This window comes from Myripristis murdjan, chromosome 20, assembly GCF_902150065.1.
Source record: "Myripristis murdjan chromosome 20, fMyrMur1.1, whole genome shotgun sequence".
NCBI classification, from domain to species: Eukaryota; Metazoa; Chordata; class Actinopteri; order Holocentriformes; family Holocentridae; genus Myripristis; species Myripristis murdjan.
Window position 1 is genome coordinate 23,631,595 of NC_043999.1, and position 18,559 is coordinate 23,650,153.

The 18,559-nt window shown below is 40.9% G+C and overlaps 1 protein-coding gene across 1 annotated transcript in view; it reads right to left on the minus strand.

Annotated features, from left to right (window-relative positions):
- The window catches only part of col11a1a (collagen, type XI, alpha 1a), a 98,391-nt gene that overhangs the window by 38,275 nt on the left and 41,557 nt on the right, over positions 1-18,559 (minus strand). The window contains exons 19-37 of the mRNA XM_030079751.1: positions 18,489-18,542; positions 17,920-17,964; positions 17,643-17,696; positions 17,506-17,550; positions 16,315-16,368; positions 15,214-15,258; positions 14,389-14,442; positions 13,275-13,319; positions 12,353-12,406; positions 12,145-12,189; positions 9,815-9,868; positions 9,579-9,686; positions 9,173-9,226; positions 6,717-6,770; positions 5,529-5,573; positions 5,364-5,417; positions 4,764-4,808; positions 2,567-2,620; positions 1,845-1,898 (exon numbers count right to left, since the gene is read on the minus strand). Coding sequence (XP_029935611.1) covers positions 1,845-1,898; positions 2,567-2,620; positions 4,764-4,808; positions 5,364-5,417; positions 5,529-5,573; positions 6,717-6,770; positions 9,173-9,226; positions 9,579-9,686; positions 9,815-9,868; positions 12,145-12,189; positions 12,353-12,406; positions 13,275-13,319; positions 14,389-14,442; positions 15,214-15,258; positions 16,315-16,368; positions 17,506-17,550; positions 17,643-17,696; positions 17,920-17,964; positions 18,489-18,542 — 1,017 coding nt within the window. The remainder of the gene's footprint in view (positions 1-1,844; positions 1,899-2,566; positions 2,621-4,763; positions 4,809-5,363; positions 5,418-5,528; positions 5,574-6,716; positions 6,771-9,172; positions 9,227-9,578; positions 9,687-9,814; positions 9,869-12,144; positions 12,190-12,352; positions 12,407-13,274; positions 13,320-14,388; positions 14,443-15,213; positions 15,259-16,314; positions 16,369-17,505; positions 17,551-17,642; positions 17,697-17,919; positions 17,965-18,488; positions 18,543-18,559) is intronic.

The window sequence follows — 18,559 nt, forward strand, 5'->3', positions numbered from 1 at the left end:
CTGATCAATTCTCATATTGAATGCTTGTGGAGGTTGTTCATCAGCACATAATCCTGCTGCTATAAACACCTTGATGAAGACTATCCTTTTCATCTGAATAGCAGCAAAGAGAGGGAATGTGTGTGTGTGTGTGTGTGTGCATGAATGGTGTGTTGTGCTACCTACAGGAGTGAGACAGGCAGAAAGAGAAGCTTTAACGACAGAGGTGATGATCTGTCAGGCTTTTAGTAGAATTTATTGCCCTGTAGCCTTGTCAAACCAAGGTGCACTGATGCATACAAAACAGAAAGAAATCGAAGTTGAGAGCTGGGGATTGCAACTGGATATGTTCAAGTCATAGTTTACTTTTTCCGTTTTATTTTTATGATGTTTTTGATGACTTTATGATAAAACTTACAGCCTATGGGATGGTGCACCCTCATCAATGCATCGTTGGTACTGATTTAGTATGGCCATTTTTTATTAAGTTGATTGCACTGAGAAAACATTTCGCAAATCAGTGTTACATGGTGCTGCAACAGTTTTTGTGTTAGCTGGTTTAGCCATATCTCAGTTTTTAAGACTCATTAATTTTCATACAAACAGCGATAAACAAGGGCACCCTTTTTGCAATTGGACAATATGAGCTCCGCTCCCCTCCAGTGGATCTATGCAAGCCTGCCAAAGCAACGAGACAGAAGCTCGATCAGAAAAGGCCGGTTCCCAGCTCCCTGGTTCCCATCTGTATGAGATGGGATACTGAGCCATCTGGATTTACTGAAACAGAATGTAGCGTGTGGAGTGTCTGCATGTGTGTATGTGTATGTGTGTATGTATGTGTGTTTGTGTGTGTGTGTGTGTGTGAATGAGACTGGAGGGACAGACAGTCTCAGACAATGTCCACGAGGGCTTTGTCTCTTGTGCTCTGCTATACTAGAGATGTCTGCCTCTTTGGCATCGCAGTGAGACATTGTATCACTGACTGTAATCCCCTACGTACAAGAGCTAAGAAGATAACAATGGAGCGAATTCAGCTGAACAACTGTAAAATCACATCTGTCTTGTCATCAAAAGTCAAATTTGATGAAAGAGGGTGGAAATTTCTAGTTTGCAATTTTTACCTGTAGGTGGCAGCAAATAGTCATACCACCAACTTTTTATTTTGCCCTCTTAGCTCACTCTATCACACCGTATAGATATTGGACAGTTTGTCCAATAAATGACAACAACTTTATTTTATTGTATTCTTATATCAAAATCAAATTACCTTTACTTCTCAGCAAACAGAAAATTGTCAAAACATTTTTTTTAACAATCTTGCCCCTCTGGGAGAACAGGAAACTGATATCCTAACTGATATTTCACTGGTTTACAGTTTTGATTAATCCTTCCCACCCCAGTGTTCTTTTTCAACAGGAAATGCATCACATTAAGGAAGCAAGGCGCTCTCTTAACGCTGTTTCAATGTGAATTTCACATTAGAAAAAAAAATCTTGTGGGATTGAAGTGAGATTTTGCAAAAACAAGCTGAGTGTCCTTTATAATATGTTTCATAGGGTGCTGCAAGTTCACACTTATTTGTTTTGATTTTTATGGCATCCGAGTCCTTTTTCTAGTATGTGTAGCACATTGTAAGTGTCTGGGCGGAAAGACTGAGGTGTCAAACTTCTGGGTTTACTGTTGCTGTGAAAGCATGCTGACTTGAAGAGTCAAATCCATCCAGGTGTGTAAAATGAGGCCATATGAGGCTTCACCTTCACCATGGGGTCTTATGTTTCCACACCTGGCAGGAAGTTACTGGCTAAGCCGACTGACCAACGATGGCCAGGTGACTGACAGCTCAAAAAGAAAGCTGTGGGACTCACCGTCTCTCCACGCTGGCCAGGGTGTCCAGGCAGCCCGTCCTTTCCAGGTGGTCCCTGACAAAGAGAAACGAAAATACAATCAGTGACTTGGTACGCTGAGTCATCAGATATTCACATCTAAAATGAATAATAACACTTTAAAAGCTCTATTACTGGATGTAGAAGTAACATTTCTGCAAAGAGATGCTATTTTATTCTTGCAAAGTGAATTGCAAATGCTCTGCAGGCACAATGTACAAACACAATTTCCCCCACTAGCCAAGTTAATACATCGTCAATCTTCCAATGAGAATGAACTTAGAGTACTGGAACACTAACAAAAAAATAACAGGTTGTATTTTTATTCAACGAAGCAACATCACCAGCTGAGAGGGCTGAGAACCAGCTATGAATCAAATGCAAATCAATAGGTGGAAATTACCACTTGTCTCCTGGCTAGACTGGGGACTGAGAAAATGGGTTCTGCTTCAATAACAGTTAGACTAATGATCCCCACACAGAATTAGCAATATTGCTATGTATAACTGTGCACTCCATGAACTCTCAGAATTGAATCAATTGTGAGTCATAATGTTTGCAAAGTAGGGTTATTTGCTATTGAGACAGAATGAAGTGGGAGTAAACCAGGAGTGTAAAACTGAACCTCATTCTCTGTCTGCAAACCTTATCACTTTACTGTAGACATCTTAACATGAAACTGTGCAGAAAAGAGAAATACTTACAGGGGGGCCCTTTGGTCCTGGGAAACCAACTGGGCCCTGAGGTCCTTGAGGTCCCTGGGATAAACAGACAGATAAGACGATCAGATTAACAACAAAAGCAGGAAGACGAGAGCCACAAAGTGCCTTATAATGTAATGCAAAACAAAGCTAAGACTGTTCTCTCAGACAGCATGCAGTGTTGACACAGGCACGGAAAAAGCTACTTCAAACCCTCAGCAGCTTCAGAAAGTAGATGAAACGCAAGCTACTGACTATAAGAAATTATCTGAAATTGACGTAGTTGGGCAAATGATCCTTCAACATGGTCACGAACCCTTGGGTGGCTATGAGGAAAAAATATACCTGTCAGAAATAGTGAGTGAAATTGTGTGAGAGAAAGAGCGGGGGAGAGCATATAACAATTGATTTGACCTAGCTTCTGCCCAGCTAGCTCTGCATAGCTCTCACATCAACATCAAGTCATTATACTAGGAGTACTGAAGTGTCCAGTGGACCTGATGTATTAAATCAGACACTTATGGTCCTCTCCTTGCTATCATCTGCCCACAGACAAGTCGTGAGCTTCGAATTATGACGCTCTATCTGACTCGGAACTGAGCTATCTAACGGTTCTAATCTTTATCCTAGAAAGAACATATTAGTTTGGAGTCACAAGCCAGCCTTCTGACTCAAAATCTACCTTTTAGCCACACTGTGTCAAAAGTCACATAATCGAGCCTGAAAACATAGTTTTAGTGATACACAAGCTCACAAATGGGAAAATTTAATTTCTATAATTCTTCTGTTCATGTGTAATAATGTAGAATAAGTGATTTTAGGTTTAATCATGGCTAATCACTGGTTTACCAACTAAATAATTACAGATGCAATGTGTTATCTAGCACTAGTTTACCAAATCTATCATTAGATGGCCCTGAATAATCACTATGTTTTCCAAGCAGGTTGTCTCTAATGTGATGTTTCTTTCTCTGTAGTATGTGGATTCAGTATCAACCAACTCTTCTCTGCTAGTTAACATCCCTGTTAATGTACCAAAACTGATGTGACACACTGAGTTAGCCAGTTGGATGCTGAATGAATAATCCATCACAAACAGTGTGTACTTCCAAAGATGGTCTTAACCAAAATGGGTATCATTCACTGTATGTTAAATCAATATTTTTATCACAGGCTGAGAGCAGCAGAAAGCAGTGAGGCAGACTAACAGATGAGAGTAGCAGCCACATCAGTAACAGGGGAAGACAAAGGGAGAAACAAACGGTAAAGGTTGTGATCAAGGGAAAGAAAAAGGATCATCCTGATGGAATTCTGTGACATGCAAACAACAGTGGGGAAGAAGTACCACAAAAATATCTGCAAAAATTAAATTATTTTACAAAAACACACCATGCAGCTCAGTATACCACTAAAGCGATGTGTTGTAAATTGATTTTAATACTTGAATGTTCCATATGTTGCGCTCTGAATGCAGTATTTAAACTGAAATTTCTTCATTAACTGAATTTTCTTGTTCAGAGACTGACCTTGTGGTGTACCCTAATAAACATAAAATGCTACATGGATTCAGTCAGATGCAGTCTAGTGTTAAACTGATGTGATGATTCATTTTCCCCATTAAATCATCAGTAAATCACCCATTTTCCATTGAAACTGGGGTTAGTTGTAAGCATCCATATATCTAAAAAAAAATCAAATTTCTAATTACCATAGTACTTTGCATCCAAAGTACCATGGGGCAGGCAAAGACAGATTTCACTACATTACACTTTTGCCAACTGAGACATTAAACTTTGATGCTCAAAATCTCTGCACTCAGCCCATAGGCTGTTCCATGTAGGCTTAAAGATAACTAAGTGTCCAAACATCAACATGTAATTTAGAGTATTAGTGGAGGGCTCAGAAAAGGGATGCACTGAAACCCATGAATAATATATAAATGTATACTTCTGTGGACGTAAAATATAACATTAGAATGAATTCAAGGTAAGGGCTTGAAACTCTACAATAAATATGGAAACTAACTAAGGACATCATATCCATCATGTTGGAGATGGATGATGTAGATTGGCCAATATCCAGCGTTTAACAAAAGCCTGATATCAGCCAAGTGACATATGAATATGAATAGCCCTACTTTGATCTCGCTGCATCCATGTTTATTAAAGCCATGTCAGAAACGATGCATTGTGGAACTTACCCTCTCACCAGGCGGGCCTGGAGGACCGTCGTTGCCCGCCGTACCCTGCAAAACACAGCGAGCAGAAACCATCAGCACAAATCCATATCTGTTATACAAAGGAGGGCTTTAATGTGCAGTAATGTAGTTTAGTAGTGATGTGAAATAAGCATGACAAAATGACTGGAAATCTCTCTCCCTCACTCACTGTGTCTCTCTCTCTGTCTGCATACACACATATTGCTCTTTTCTACTTCACTGTGCTCCACTGATGTTATTTTACACAGCTTCACAAATGCTGCTAGCCATTTTTTTTCCCTTCATTATTTTCTCTCACACATTTGTAGGTGAAGGTGCTACTGTACATGCAGTACATTGCCTCCAATTACACAGTTGCTACTTAGAGCTCATGTTAACAGCCAAATCGCATTCTGACCAGGTAAGCTAACATTAGGTTGGTACTACATAATTAGAATAATCAAACTGTAATAAATTTGTTGTGTTACTTTAATGCTGCAATGACACAATTTACCTCAAAGTTTGATAAAGTACAACTAGCCAGTAAAGGGCATATAAAAATCAATGTGAGAGTTGTTGTGTTGGGGTGCATGATTGATGTACCTTGGGGCCCGGTTTTCCTGTTGGACCTCTGGCCCCTCGAGCACCACGAGGACCCTGGAGAGAAAAAAACAGCTCATTATTCAAGCAAAAAGTTTGTATCTGCATCACAAGTCAGAACAACAGTGATAAAAAAATGAATAAATAATTAATGGAATGAGTGCGTACCGTTGGACCTCTTTGCCCCCTTGGACCGGGTTTGCCCGCAACGCCCTGTTAAATAGCCAAAGGCAAAATGATTTAGGTATGCACACATTCAGTTACAGCACAGCTCGTCATGACATTTTTAAATATCTCATGCAAAAGATTTTCTTTCTAAGCTATTAAAACCCAGGAGAAGCCTGCCTAGCTGAGGGTTGTGCATTATTTTTCTATGGCATTTTTCAAAGATCCCTGCTCTACACTAGTTATCTGGACGCCTTTATTTCAAGATCAACATTCATGAAAACAGTAGTGCTGGAAAAATAACATTCCCCTGATATTACAGTGTTTTGCTTATATCAACTGGCCTTTAAAACATAGTTTCATAACATCAACACACTATCTTTGCGGTGGGGATGGTGGGGTGGCGGGACAGGTCATATTTGAGTGACAAAAACAAAGACAGTTACGTCTTCATAAGGGTCTATTCTGTCAGTGCCTACGCAATATTTTGCTAACTAATATCTCATCAATTGACTGCGTCTGCTGCCACAGCCTGCCAAGCACTGCAGAGAATAAGTCACAATAGCTGCAAAAAGGCTAGCAGGCTAAAAGGAAGCCGTGGCCAAAATGAGATTTTGCTCTATGAAAAGAGGAGCTCACAGTCTCAATTGTTCATATTTTGGCGAGTGGCCCTGGCAAACGTGAAATAACATTCTTTAAAGCGTCCATTAAATGATTTTGATGCACTCCACAAAAGTAATAAGGGAAGTTCGTTTTCTCCACATTATCCACTAAAAATCATTTAAATGGATACTTTGTGTGTCACGACTTATTTATAGCAATGGTGAATCAAGGTACAACTGGGATCATTTTGGGGGTAGTGCTAAACTGCTGCCGGAGGTGGCTTCATTGGTAACTACTGTAGTTATTTTTTTTGCTTTTCTCAAAAGTCTGTGTGCATCTTATTCTTCTCAAGGCTAGAAATGGGGAGAGGGGCTCATCGAAGGCACCGTTGTTTCAGCATCTTTTGTTCCCTCCCCAACATTGATTTTGCTGCATTTTTTTTTTTTTTTTTGTGCCAAGTCATCATACAGATGCCTTTATAATGAGAATCAATTTTCCTTTGTGCTGGGTTATGATGGCACTGTGATTTTCATGCACAAACAGGCACTGTGTGAGTGTATGTGTATGCATGTGTGTGTATTTTCTTACCCTGGCTCCTTTCTCACCATTGGCTCCAGGGAATCCAGGGAAACCGCTTGAGCCCTGTTGATAGGAAAGAGAGATATTGTGGAGGGAAATAGAGGGGAGAGAAGAGACAGAGGGCAGGTGGGTCAGGGCATGCATGGTAATGACAGCACATTTGGGAGATACTGGATTTGTTTGCACTATTGCTAGATGTCAACTTCTATTAGTGTCGCAGGGTAACCACCACGGCCCTGATGTAACATTCAATGACTTTTCCATGACTTGTCACATCAGATCGCTGCCATGACAAAAAACATTTTATACTGTCCCGGCTGAGTAATGACAAAAACCATTTGAAGCCATTTGTAAAATACATTCTGTTGTATTCATGCAGAGGCCTAAATGTGAAATTCCTCACATTCACTGGCTTCCCCTCAGAATTACTCAAATTCTCTTCCTCTCCCTATCTGGAGTTCACCTCTCAAAAGACATATATTCCATGAATTTCAGGACCAGTCCTGGAAAACCCCACAGTCATCATCAAGGTGGATGACAACTCTGAGTCTAATGATCTGTACTTTACTAAAATAGCAAGAGATATTAACATATGCACACACACACACATACACAGACGAATACAAGCATGTACACACATAAACAGATGCATGATTTTTTTTTTTTTTTTTTTTTTTTTTTTTTAAAGGCTTAGCATAGGACTCGGGGGCAATGGAGCAAAAAATCAGATGCCTCCTTAAAAAACACATCGGCTCCTGTAAACAAGAAGGGGACACTGGTTCCTTTCAGGTTTGGTAACGGATTGCGTGAAATGGAGGATAGAAAAACAGCTTACCGATTTTGTAGCACCTCACTGCACGTTGCATTGGGAGCATTCAAAAAGAGGGGGAATCGATTACAAATTTTTACCTCCTCTGAAGCATTAGATCCCTCAGCTCTTGATGCACTGTACACCCTAATATCACAATCCTATCTGCCTAATGTCTATTTCTTTATTTATTCTGGGCCAAGTACTGATACTTCTCCAGCTTGTATGTTAAGCTGTGGTTAAGCTTGTATGTCTCTTTCAAAGAGAATTTGGTCCTTTCTACCTATAGAAACTTCTACTGTGACTTTGGTGACTTTGAAATGATTTCAAATCCAAAGACAACTTGCATTGGCATCATACACTCTTTATGGAAACATATATGAGCCTGAATACTCTTCTATACAGTGCTCTTGATGAAGCACCAACCTGCCCCAACAGAAAATGGCATACTGTAGGTCTGACTCCCACAGACTGAGAAACATCTGCTTTTCTTCAATCAGGCTCTGTTTACCAAAATCCAAGTTGGCAGCGTTTCCCAACATCAACCAATACTCACTTAGATGGAAGCCCTCAAAAATGGATTCCACATAATTATCTGACATATGGCTGATGTTTTCATTGACAGTAGATGTAATGATGTGAAGGATAAGTAAGTACAAGGGACATTATATTTAAGGATATTTGATGCTGGCCCTGCCTGTAATAAATAGGAGTGCATGCCATCAGATTCTAAATGAATAAACAGAATGAAAGACAGGGACTATTGCCATCTTGGAACACCTTGGAATGGAAAATCAATAAAGAAAACTCATCTGTACTTAAAGGTGCTATGTGCAGCCTTTTTGCATCAATAAATAATTTCCAAACTAATTTAGAGACATTAGTATAATTACCATACACAGTCGTGACAGCCACAGAAAACTGGCAGCCTCTGTTGGCCTCTACACTGCACTGTACACCATGAGCTACCAGGTCGGATTAGGCAGGAAACCTACTGGATAGCTTTATTGAACAAAACAGGAAGAAGTCGCTTTTCTGCAAGTGCAAATGGAGCTAAAGCTTTCAGATTTTCTGGCAGATGCAGACGGTGGAAGGAGAGAAAAAGCCGATGGACAAATCATCTCTGACATGTTTATCCTCTTCAGCAAAGCCAAAGAAACTGGCAAGTGGAGGGGGGCAGCAAGCATGACTGTAATCTAATTTGTTGATGGTAATTATACCAAGGTATTGCAATTAGTTTGACAATGATATATAGATGTTTCAAAGCTACTAGTCATTTAATTCTGAGATGTTTCTCTTTTAATTAATGTTTTAATCGATGCAGGGGATAAAACATGCATTGTTCCAATGTGTTGGCACTAAAGCCCTTCTCAGGAACGCAGGTACCAAACCATTTTCTTGTTTGATTGTCATGGTTTACTTGTTCTGTGCACAAAAACTAGCTGAGTGCACTGTTGTTTTTTCACTCTGAATATTTCCACCTCCACTTCATTTCCACTCAAATTCACAGTCATGATATCATCAAGCTGTCACATGTTAACCATGTGCATTTGTTGTCATGCCAGTGTAGTGGGAACACTGATAACTTCAGATGTCACAGTGGAACAGTGCAGTGTGACTCAACAGTGAAAACCTCCTCATTATAAGCATGATGTACCTTTGGTCCTTGTCTGCCTGGATAGCCTGGCAATCCTGGGACACCCAGTTTACCCTGAAAGACATTGTCAATACATACGTCAGTCCACACAACTTACATGAAACCAGCAGCTAGATTGAACATAATGGCTTGATGCTGGGTAAATGATAAAATCTAAATATGTTAAGTAACTGATCGATAGTACAGGAGTTGTCCATGGGACTTGATTTGATTCTAATCCAACATGTAGTATTATGAGTTTTCATGAAAGGTTTTAATAAACCACAGTCTAAATGCTGATGCAGAGGCTTTTGCTCTGGTCTTAATTCAGAATACTGGCAAAGAAATCACCACTGCAGGCACTTCAATAAAAGATCAATCCTCAAAAACCTTACTAATTAAACCAGACCGCAAACCAGGGGCATACCTTCTCTCCAGCGGGACCCATGGGGCCTGCCTCACCAGTGGGGCCAGCACGGCCTTTAGGACCCTCAGGACCATCCTCTCCACGAGACCCCAGCATGCCAAGCTCACCCTATAACAAACACAGACACACACAAGAAGAGAAGTAAGATTATAGCCACTGTTTCTGAACACAAACTCAGTATTAGAGGCAGTAATTTGTTTGTGCCAGGTGTTGTGTTTTTCAGTCAAGCTCCTCACCCGGTCTCCTTTGGTTCCCATATCTCCCTTGAAACCTGGGAAACCGTCCTCACCCTGAAATGAGACAAACATAGGTTATTCTATATGCACTTTAATTACTTGGCTGTCTCAGTGCATGAGTATTCAGGTTGTTTGAAGGGTCTTTGAAATGGACTGTTTTCTATATTATATGAGGGAACTTTTGAGTCTTCTGACATTTTTTATTTATTGCGCATCTGTTTAAGATTCAGTCTGCTCTTCCCCTTTCACAACCACAGATCCCTCTGAGGATCACATGTTTGATGCTGCTCTCTGCTGGCCAGATAGTGGAATAGCATATACAAAGCGCTCCCTATTCAGTTTTGGAGTATATTAAGGGCGACGCCATACTGGGGCATTATCGGGGCCAGTTCTAGCCCTATAGGATATGTCCTGAGAGTGGTGTAACATGAGGTGCTGACAGAGTCGAGCCAATCTTATTTCTGATTTACATCGAACTGGTTTGAAATTTATTGGCTTGGCTCAGATCCTGCAAATGACAAGACCAGTCTTCTACAACAACACCAACATGTAGGGAATAGAGGGTCAAAGTCAGATTTTATTCCTTAAAGATAATAAAAACACACAAGTAAACACTGGTTAAAAATGCTGTGGTCCAAATTTAAAAGCTCATATAAATGTCTGCGGCTCCCAGGAGAAGCAGGCCAGAAGGCCAGAAAGCCGTCTTCCTGGGAGCTGTCTTCTCCCGAGACCGGATCGCATGCAGTGAGTGCTGATGGGCTCCTCTTTCCTGCATTAAAGGAAGGTGACCGAACTGTAACTGAAGTGTGTGAGTGGGCTGCTAATGAACATGCTGAACTGGACATTGAAACATCTTTTATAGGACCTGTAAAATTTGGCGTGTTGTAACACTGTTTTTAACTAGTGATTGCCTTTGGGTTGTTTATTTTTTATATTAGGGAATAAAACTGGATTTTGACCCCCTATTCCTGCCTTGTTGGTGTTGTTGTGGCTTGAGGCTAGAATCTGCTTCCTCAATTTTGTGAAATTTGGTTAGGACCAGCTATCGCCATAAAATAAGAGTGTGGTGTGCTGAGCTCGTAAACTTGACTACTGTGCACGCTTCACTGAACAGAAGCATGAGAACCAGTGATGATCATCTTTATGTGTTGGGTCTTCAAGTCATGTGGTGCCTTCAAGGTCTTAGCCAATATACAAATATGCTAAAAGAAAATATACCAAATTCAACATCTCTACAGTAACGAGGGTGTAGATTCCATACAAGAAAATGCACATTTTTTAAATTTTAATTTAACCAAACTGTTCAACAGGAGCAAGTTCAATTGGATGCTGAAGGACAAGAATTCACTTTATCCACCCCTCTCTGTCTGTTTAGCCTCTTTTTCCTCTTTCTACTCTATCACCTGTCCATGTCTTTCACCCTACCTGATGCATAATGCAGTGCCTGAGCATGTCTGATGCCAGTAACCAGCAGCACAAAGACCACATACACGCACACATGCACATACACACACACACAAGCATGCACGCACCTGAAGTAAAGCACATCCTTTATTCATAACAAACCCTGTCTCCTCCAGGTTTTGGCTTTTGAATCTCTTGATATAAATTATTCAATAAAAAATTGATATGAATGCCTGTCACTATAGTGAAAACATCCCTCGGCCTGATAACGGATTTTATATAGGATCATAACTCCATCAATCTTAAATAAATGCCATGCATATTAAAAGGCAGGTTTAGTTCAAATTCTGTGTGGCCATGCACACAGCAGTGTACTTCAAAAGTGCTTGAGATGGATTGCGGTGCTCTTTGAAAGCAAAAGCCTCGAGCGTGACGGCTTTACATTCAACAAACCGATTGAGGGCCACTCCAAGTGAGTCCTGATTTCGACCGAAGATCGCTATCGACTGACCCCTGCATGGTACTTTCTGCGCTGAGGTAACTGTCCACTCAAATTGCAGAGTCAAAACAAAGTCAGGCAGCTAGAGACAGAGTAACTGTGATGTGAATACCTTGCAAGCTGTTCCCAAATCTAACTTTTCTGTGCTCACAGTCTAAATCCCCTGCTGCAGACCAACGTGCCGACATGCGGCGTTAAGTTTCATCGCTTTTTTAAAATATATTCTTCATGCCATGCATATTGATTAAATTCATAAATTATTTTCTGACTAAAATGATGGATGATTTGGGTCAACTAAAGTAAAAAATGTGTATGTATAGTATATACTCGTGTTCTTTTTTATACTTGCTCTGCTTTTAATTTTAAACTTGTTCTTGGACTTTTTAGATAGATAAGGTAAAATGCAAATATTTAGGGTTTTTTTTACCTTCTCTCCCTTCGAACCCTTGAGACCACGGACACCATCGGCACCCTGTTAGACAGGAGGCAAGATAGTTAGCACTATGAATAGAATAGAATAGAATAGAATAGAATAGAATAGAATAGAACAGAACAGAGTAGAATAGCTCAGGTAATCAGTTGCTTGACAGACTATCTCCATGTCTGATGCCATCAGTGTCGGTCATAGTGCATACCTTGACACCACGAGGTCCAGGATAGCCAATAGGGCCTTGTGGACCCGGCTGACCCTGGAGGAAGAAAACAGTACATGGTTACTCCACTGTGAGTGGTACAACATGGCTGGAAGAGACAACGAGGCATGGGTGGCCAGAAATGGAAACGTAGTATCTTCAAATGTCTCCTCTAAATGCACATGTGCAAGGATGTAAATTATGACTTATATCTACTCTTGGTTCTGTAATCAAACTATTTTTTTCATACTTGTTTTTCAGTATGAGATGTGAAGGAAAGCTTAAGTTTAAGCCACACAGCCAGCCCAGTATTAACAGTGTTAACCTGGTTGTTGTCTTGCTAGTTTGCTAGCCTTGTTAACTACCTGAATAGATGGTAGCAATAGACCTTTTTCACAACAGCCAATTTGACATGAAAGAGCTTGTATACCACAGGTGTTATTAATGACATTAATTAAGTGCTGTTCCGTTTAACTGTGCTGGAGCCCTTCCATTGAGGCAGCATGAACAGCAAGCAGGACTCTAGCTCTTAATTAGTGATATTATAACACCTGTGATTACCCTGCTATTTAATGACAAAATGGCTGCTATGAAAAAGGTCTAAAAAGTGTAGCAGAGAATTACATTAGCATGTAATATGATATCACTTCACGAACTGGACTGGACTGGATTATATGAGAGAGATTGTACGTAACAATGCCTGTAAGTAACTCGTTAACTTTAATATCTTGGTGCATTTCGGTTGACCAGTTTTTCTTTTACTGAAAAAGACAGCAATTTTATTGCTACCCAGGTTAAAACTCACTAGCACTGCTTCTACGTGAGTGGAATTTGCTAGTGATGTTTCAATCCTGGCGTAATGTATACACATGCAAATTTCTTAATCAAATGACTCAACCAATCAATCATTCCCACAGACACTTACTAGGGCTCCTTTCTCTCCAGGCGGACCCTCCTTACCAGGATGACCCTGTAAAGAAAGAAGTCATGGGCATATTTCTCAGTATGCAAGAAATGTTGTGCAGTCTACCATGTCTTTACATATTCATATGGATACTGACAAAACAAAACTGAGAGAATATGATGTTTTGTTTTAGTTTTTATCAGTAAAAAAAAGGAAGACTCAGTAGCAGATGGTATGAGCAAGGGGGCTTTAACAATCCTGAAGTCACTTCAGGTCCACACAGACAGCCTGATATATATAGGTATATAAATATATTTATATATATTTGGAAACCTTCTTTGCTGGCAACACCTGGCACTTCCAATTTGAGGTGTGAGGTTGAGGTAGAGGGCTGTAAATCACCAGGCTTTTGGGCCTCGGGGCAGCTAAGGGCTGCCTGCCTCTTGAACCCATATTCCTCTCACTGCGAGGGCAGGGAGGGAGGGACAACACAAGAGACTACAGGTCTGGAATAGCAAAACTCAAGTGTGCATTATCGTATTCCTGTTGATGAAAAACATGCCTTGATGTTCCTCGAGGGATTTCTGAAGTTACACCTCTGCAGTGTTTCACAAGCCTTTTGGAGTGTGTTATACAGAGGAATGTGGTGGAGGGTGAACCGAACCAACCTATCCCCTCCAACATTTTAATTGCAAAATATAGTTTAGCCACCTTTTCTAGGCTGACATAAATATTAATGATTCCAAACGGATGCTATTCATTGTAATAAGTAGTGTAAATATGATGTAAGCAATAAGAGGAGTTGATATTTTAAGGAAAGGAATGGATAAATGTGTGCTTTTCTTCTTCTTTTTTTCATCAGGACAATTTATATATCATACTACTGGTTTTACACTTGTATAGCTGTTGATACATGCATGAGTTATATTTGTATATTTTTTGTGATAAAGCCAAACACTGGAGAGAAACATCCTCACAAGCCAGAGAACAAGAAGAAGAACAAACTCGTCTCTGAGGTTTGTGAGGTGATTTTGTGGATGTTATAGGTAAACACTAATATTTCTGTGTATGCGCGTGCAGGGATGGGAATGATCACTAATACAGTTTATGTGTAAAGGGGTCAATGAGTACGCACAGGAGGCCCATCAGCTCCAGGTAAGCCAGCCAACCCCGGCCTGCCCTGAGGTCCCTGAACACAGAGAGACAGAGACAAACAAACACAAGGTAAGAGGTAAGAGGTCAACAGCTTCCACAACACAACACAGTCAAATGACTTCCTCAGACATTTCTGAGTCTACCTGGAACTGATTTACATAAGAACAATTTTAACAAACAAACAAACAAAAAAAAAAAGCCAAGTCTTCAACAGCAGCTCATTTCTGACTTAACCGTACTAATGGAAAATATAAAACTATAAATAGACACCAGGAAATTAATTGCTTCAGGGCATAGAGTCCATCTGTGTTTTGTAGAGTAGATAGGATGCAGACTGTACTGCTAACCCTTCTCTATATTAATCTAAGAGCAGACACACAGTCAAAGACACTGCATGTTGAAAAAATACAACCTCTAATAACTGGAGTCAAGACTTTTTCATACTTTTGGGGGCTTTAAATTTAGAACAAACTTTTTCAGACTTTTGGCACCCACCGGTAGCCTATCAAATGTGAAAATGCGGAAATTATTCAAGACCTTCGCATATTGGGGTTTTGTCAAGTGATAACATTAACGTCTACCGAAAAGCTGCGTGATATTGAGAGTTTTGTCATTTGAGTCCTGTTTCAGTCCTTCTAGTCATTCTAGTCCTGTTCAGCTGATCAATAATCCCTTCCAAATGATCATGCTGTACATACTGAGTTTTTCTACTAGAACATGCTTTCCCCTGTATTCTCATTAGTCTTCTATTATTCAAAAGATTTTAAATTTTGCAGAAAAGCAGAGAGAAAGGAGGGAAACTTACTTTTTCACCAGGAGGTCCGATGGGGCCTTGAGGACCAGGAAGACCCTATGAGACAAAGACATATAGACAGAAATAAGGGTCTGTTCCCATGGCAACCACAAGCGTGCAAGTAGGCACACACACACACACACACACACACACACACACACACACACACACACACACACACAAAAACACGCAAACTAGCTGGAGAGACTAGGGAGTTTGTTGGACTTGTAAATAGCTGAGTTGGTGAAGGAATGTCAAGCTTGTGTGTGTGAGTGAGTGTGTGTGTGTGTGTGTGTGTGTGTGTGTGTGAGTCTGTGCATCCAGGTCCATATATTGGAGGGCACAGGAGCATCCAGCATGCCTGAGTGTGCACACTTAAAATTTTGTGCATGATTTCATTCATGTGTGTTTATGAGGTTGTGTGTGCATGTGCATGTGTGTGTGTGTGTGTGTGTGTGTGTGTGTGGCAGGGTAATTCAAGGCACTGAAGCTTACTCCTACAGGTGTGGCAGCCTTGCAGGAATTCCACCAACATGAATGAGATGCTTTCAGAGCGATCCCTCAACCCTTAAACAACCCCTCCCCAAGAAAAACCCATGAAAATTTTTTTTAAGAAAAACGTGTGTTTTTGTATGTGCATGTGTGTGTGTGTGTATGTGCATGTGCTCCTTAGAGAGAGGTGGAAGAAACAGAGGGAGCAGCAGAATCAAAATGCAAAAGATCATCTGCCCTGACACTTCTTCATCCTCTGATTTTGATGCAGCGATCTGAACTTTGAGAAAATGCGAGTGTCCATTGCTGTCTTTTACACTGACAAAGATAAACAATATCACACACTGCAGTGACAGTGCATGACAATGATGCTGTTTAACTGTGTGTTCATTTCATCTGGCATATCTCTGTCTCATGCGATATAAATCAGCGAATCTCGAAGCAAATACTCAGTGTGTGTGGAGTTTACACTGCTGGTGGATAATATTTGCAGGGATGACGTGCAAGACAAACATGCCTGTGGCCGCTTGATGGCATTTTCAAATCATGGAAAAAGCAAAGCGCTACACTCCACACTGTCTTGTCATGGGTGGTGAGACAGTGTGCATTTGATTCACCTACCTGCGCTCCAGGGATACCCTGCTGCCCGGGTGGGCCTGGCTCTCCTTGTGGCCCCTGAGAAATGAAAAAGATCGAGGCTGTTCAGCAAAACAACAAAACTAGCCCGAAGCAAGCCTCAGCTCTGTCCCTTTATTTAAACAGCCCATTGGAAATGATTAAGTGGGAGCCATCCAGCCTTCTACTGAGCACCATTAATTACATTGACATTAGATTGTGAATCTAGTTTTATTGTCAACCAGCCACAGTGACAGGTGGATTCAGAATTTCATTTCTAGAAAACAAATTACCAACTGAATTGAATTAGTCACCAGCTAAAGGTGAAAAAAGAGCTGACAATCTTTGTGGATCACCCACAGACAAAATTAAAGACAAAATCCACCCTCATATACCCTGCTAGATATCAATTTGTTATGTTCACTGATTTCCAGGAGTTTGTTTTGTTTTGCTTTTATGTACCCACCCACAAGTGTTTTTCCAGTTAACAAAATGCATATCTTGTGGCTGCATTACAGTCTGGTCTGGTCTGTTTTCAGTGGAGAAACTAGTCTCTCGACCTCTTATGATCCTCTAGATTGCAAGTGCCTATCTTGAAATCTCGAAAAAGAACTACTCTAGGCAGATGGTAAATATGTAAAAAGCACAGCTCTAGCAATCCAAATAATCTCTGCAATAGATTGGTGCGAAAAGGTAAGTCTAAAAAGACGTTCTAGAAAGACGTTCTTGCGTCCTCGAAAGACATCCTTTGATTCTTACAGAGAGACACTGAAACCTGCTGTTCTGCTGTCCAACTCCAATATTGCCGCGCTGGAAATATCTCAATGTGACATCATGTTATCTACATTTGGCTAATTATTTACAGGAATAAGAAATAAACAATAATTTTATACCCTATTTGTCATCATAGTTCACTTTGCCTCTGCTATCCTTACAAACTTTAAAGGCAGGGGCTCAGTTTAAGGTTTAATATTCTCACTCCTCTTCAAATAAAACTCTCAGACTACTCTCTATCTCATGCTCTCTGAGGTGAAGGGCTAACCTTTGACCTCACAGCTGTGCATCCTTAAGGTCGTTTTTACAGCCCAACTCAAACAGTGCAATGCCATCTACAGTTCAGACAGCCCTCAAAGGGAGGGCAAAACCCGCTGAGCTGATGGGACAGCATTTCAGAGGGAGAGGGGACTGTGTCCATACCATGTTTCCTTTGGGACCTGAAGGCCCGTCGACGCCAGCAACACCCTGCAGAGAGCCAAACAGTAAGATTAGACTCTTCATAGCTTTTGTCATTTTCAGGAAGTGATGTCAGAGAAAGAGAAGGCACAGATACATACAGGCTGTCCAGGGGGGCCTGGAGGACCACGAGGACCCAGAAGACCTCTAGGACCCTATGAGCAAAGAGAGGGAATAAGTCAAAATAAAGTTTTGTTTTAAACTCATTCTGCTGATGTTTAGTAGGGCAATCCTGCCCCCTAGTGGATAGATTTGCGGGTTCAAGGAAAGACTATCAAATGTCAAATGAGATTTCAAATGCAAAACTGTCGGGCATGCTTTAAGATGATTGTGTTGACGCCTGGTGATGAATTACAACCAATAGCGAACAAGTCTTACACTCTCTCCAGCCAATCCCCTGGGCCCAATCTCTCCATCTTCGCCCTATGAGGAGAAAAGATAAAAGTCAGTGTCAGTTCATTGAAGTCTAGCAGCATTCAACCCATGATGTCGCCCACTTCTAATATGGTGGACATGATGAATTACTTACTGCAGAATTGATCACTACTACACTGGTTGTCTATTGGAAGATCTTAATCTGAACTGATTCTAATGAGACATTTTCATTAGATTCCACACAACTTCAATCCAGAGATATCTACATTGGTTTCAGCGCTCAAAGTCCAATATTAGTGAAGCCCCACACACAAGCTGAGTAAGAGCACATTCTTACATGCAGCCGTGGCCTGGGGGTGTAGTTCGTTTTAGGGGAAGGGAAGGTTACAGAACTTCAGTTCATAGCCTCCACCTGCACACAGGCATAGCTCCCACTGCCTTGGGGTGAGTGGCTGACTGCAGCTGATATAACTCAGACAGCGGTGTGGTTCACTTCAGCCGACTATGTCAGCTTTCTGCAGTTTTCTTTAGGTTTTGGATGAAGGATGGAAGTCAAGGAGGAAGGCACTTACTCTCTGTCCGTCCTCTCCAGGGGCACCTGGGGGTCCGATCGGTCCTAGCTCTCCCTGAAATAGATAGATTG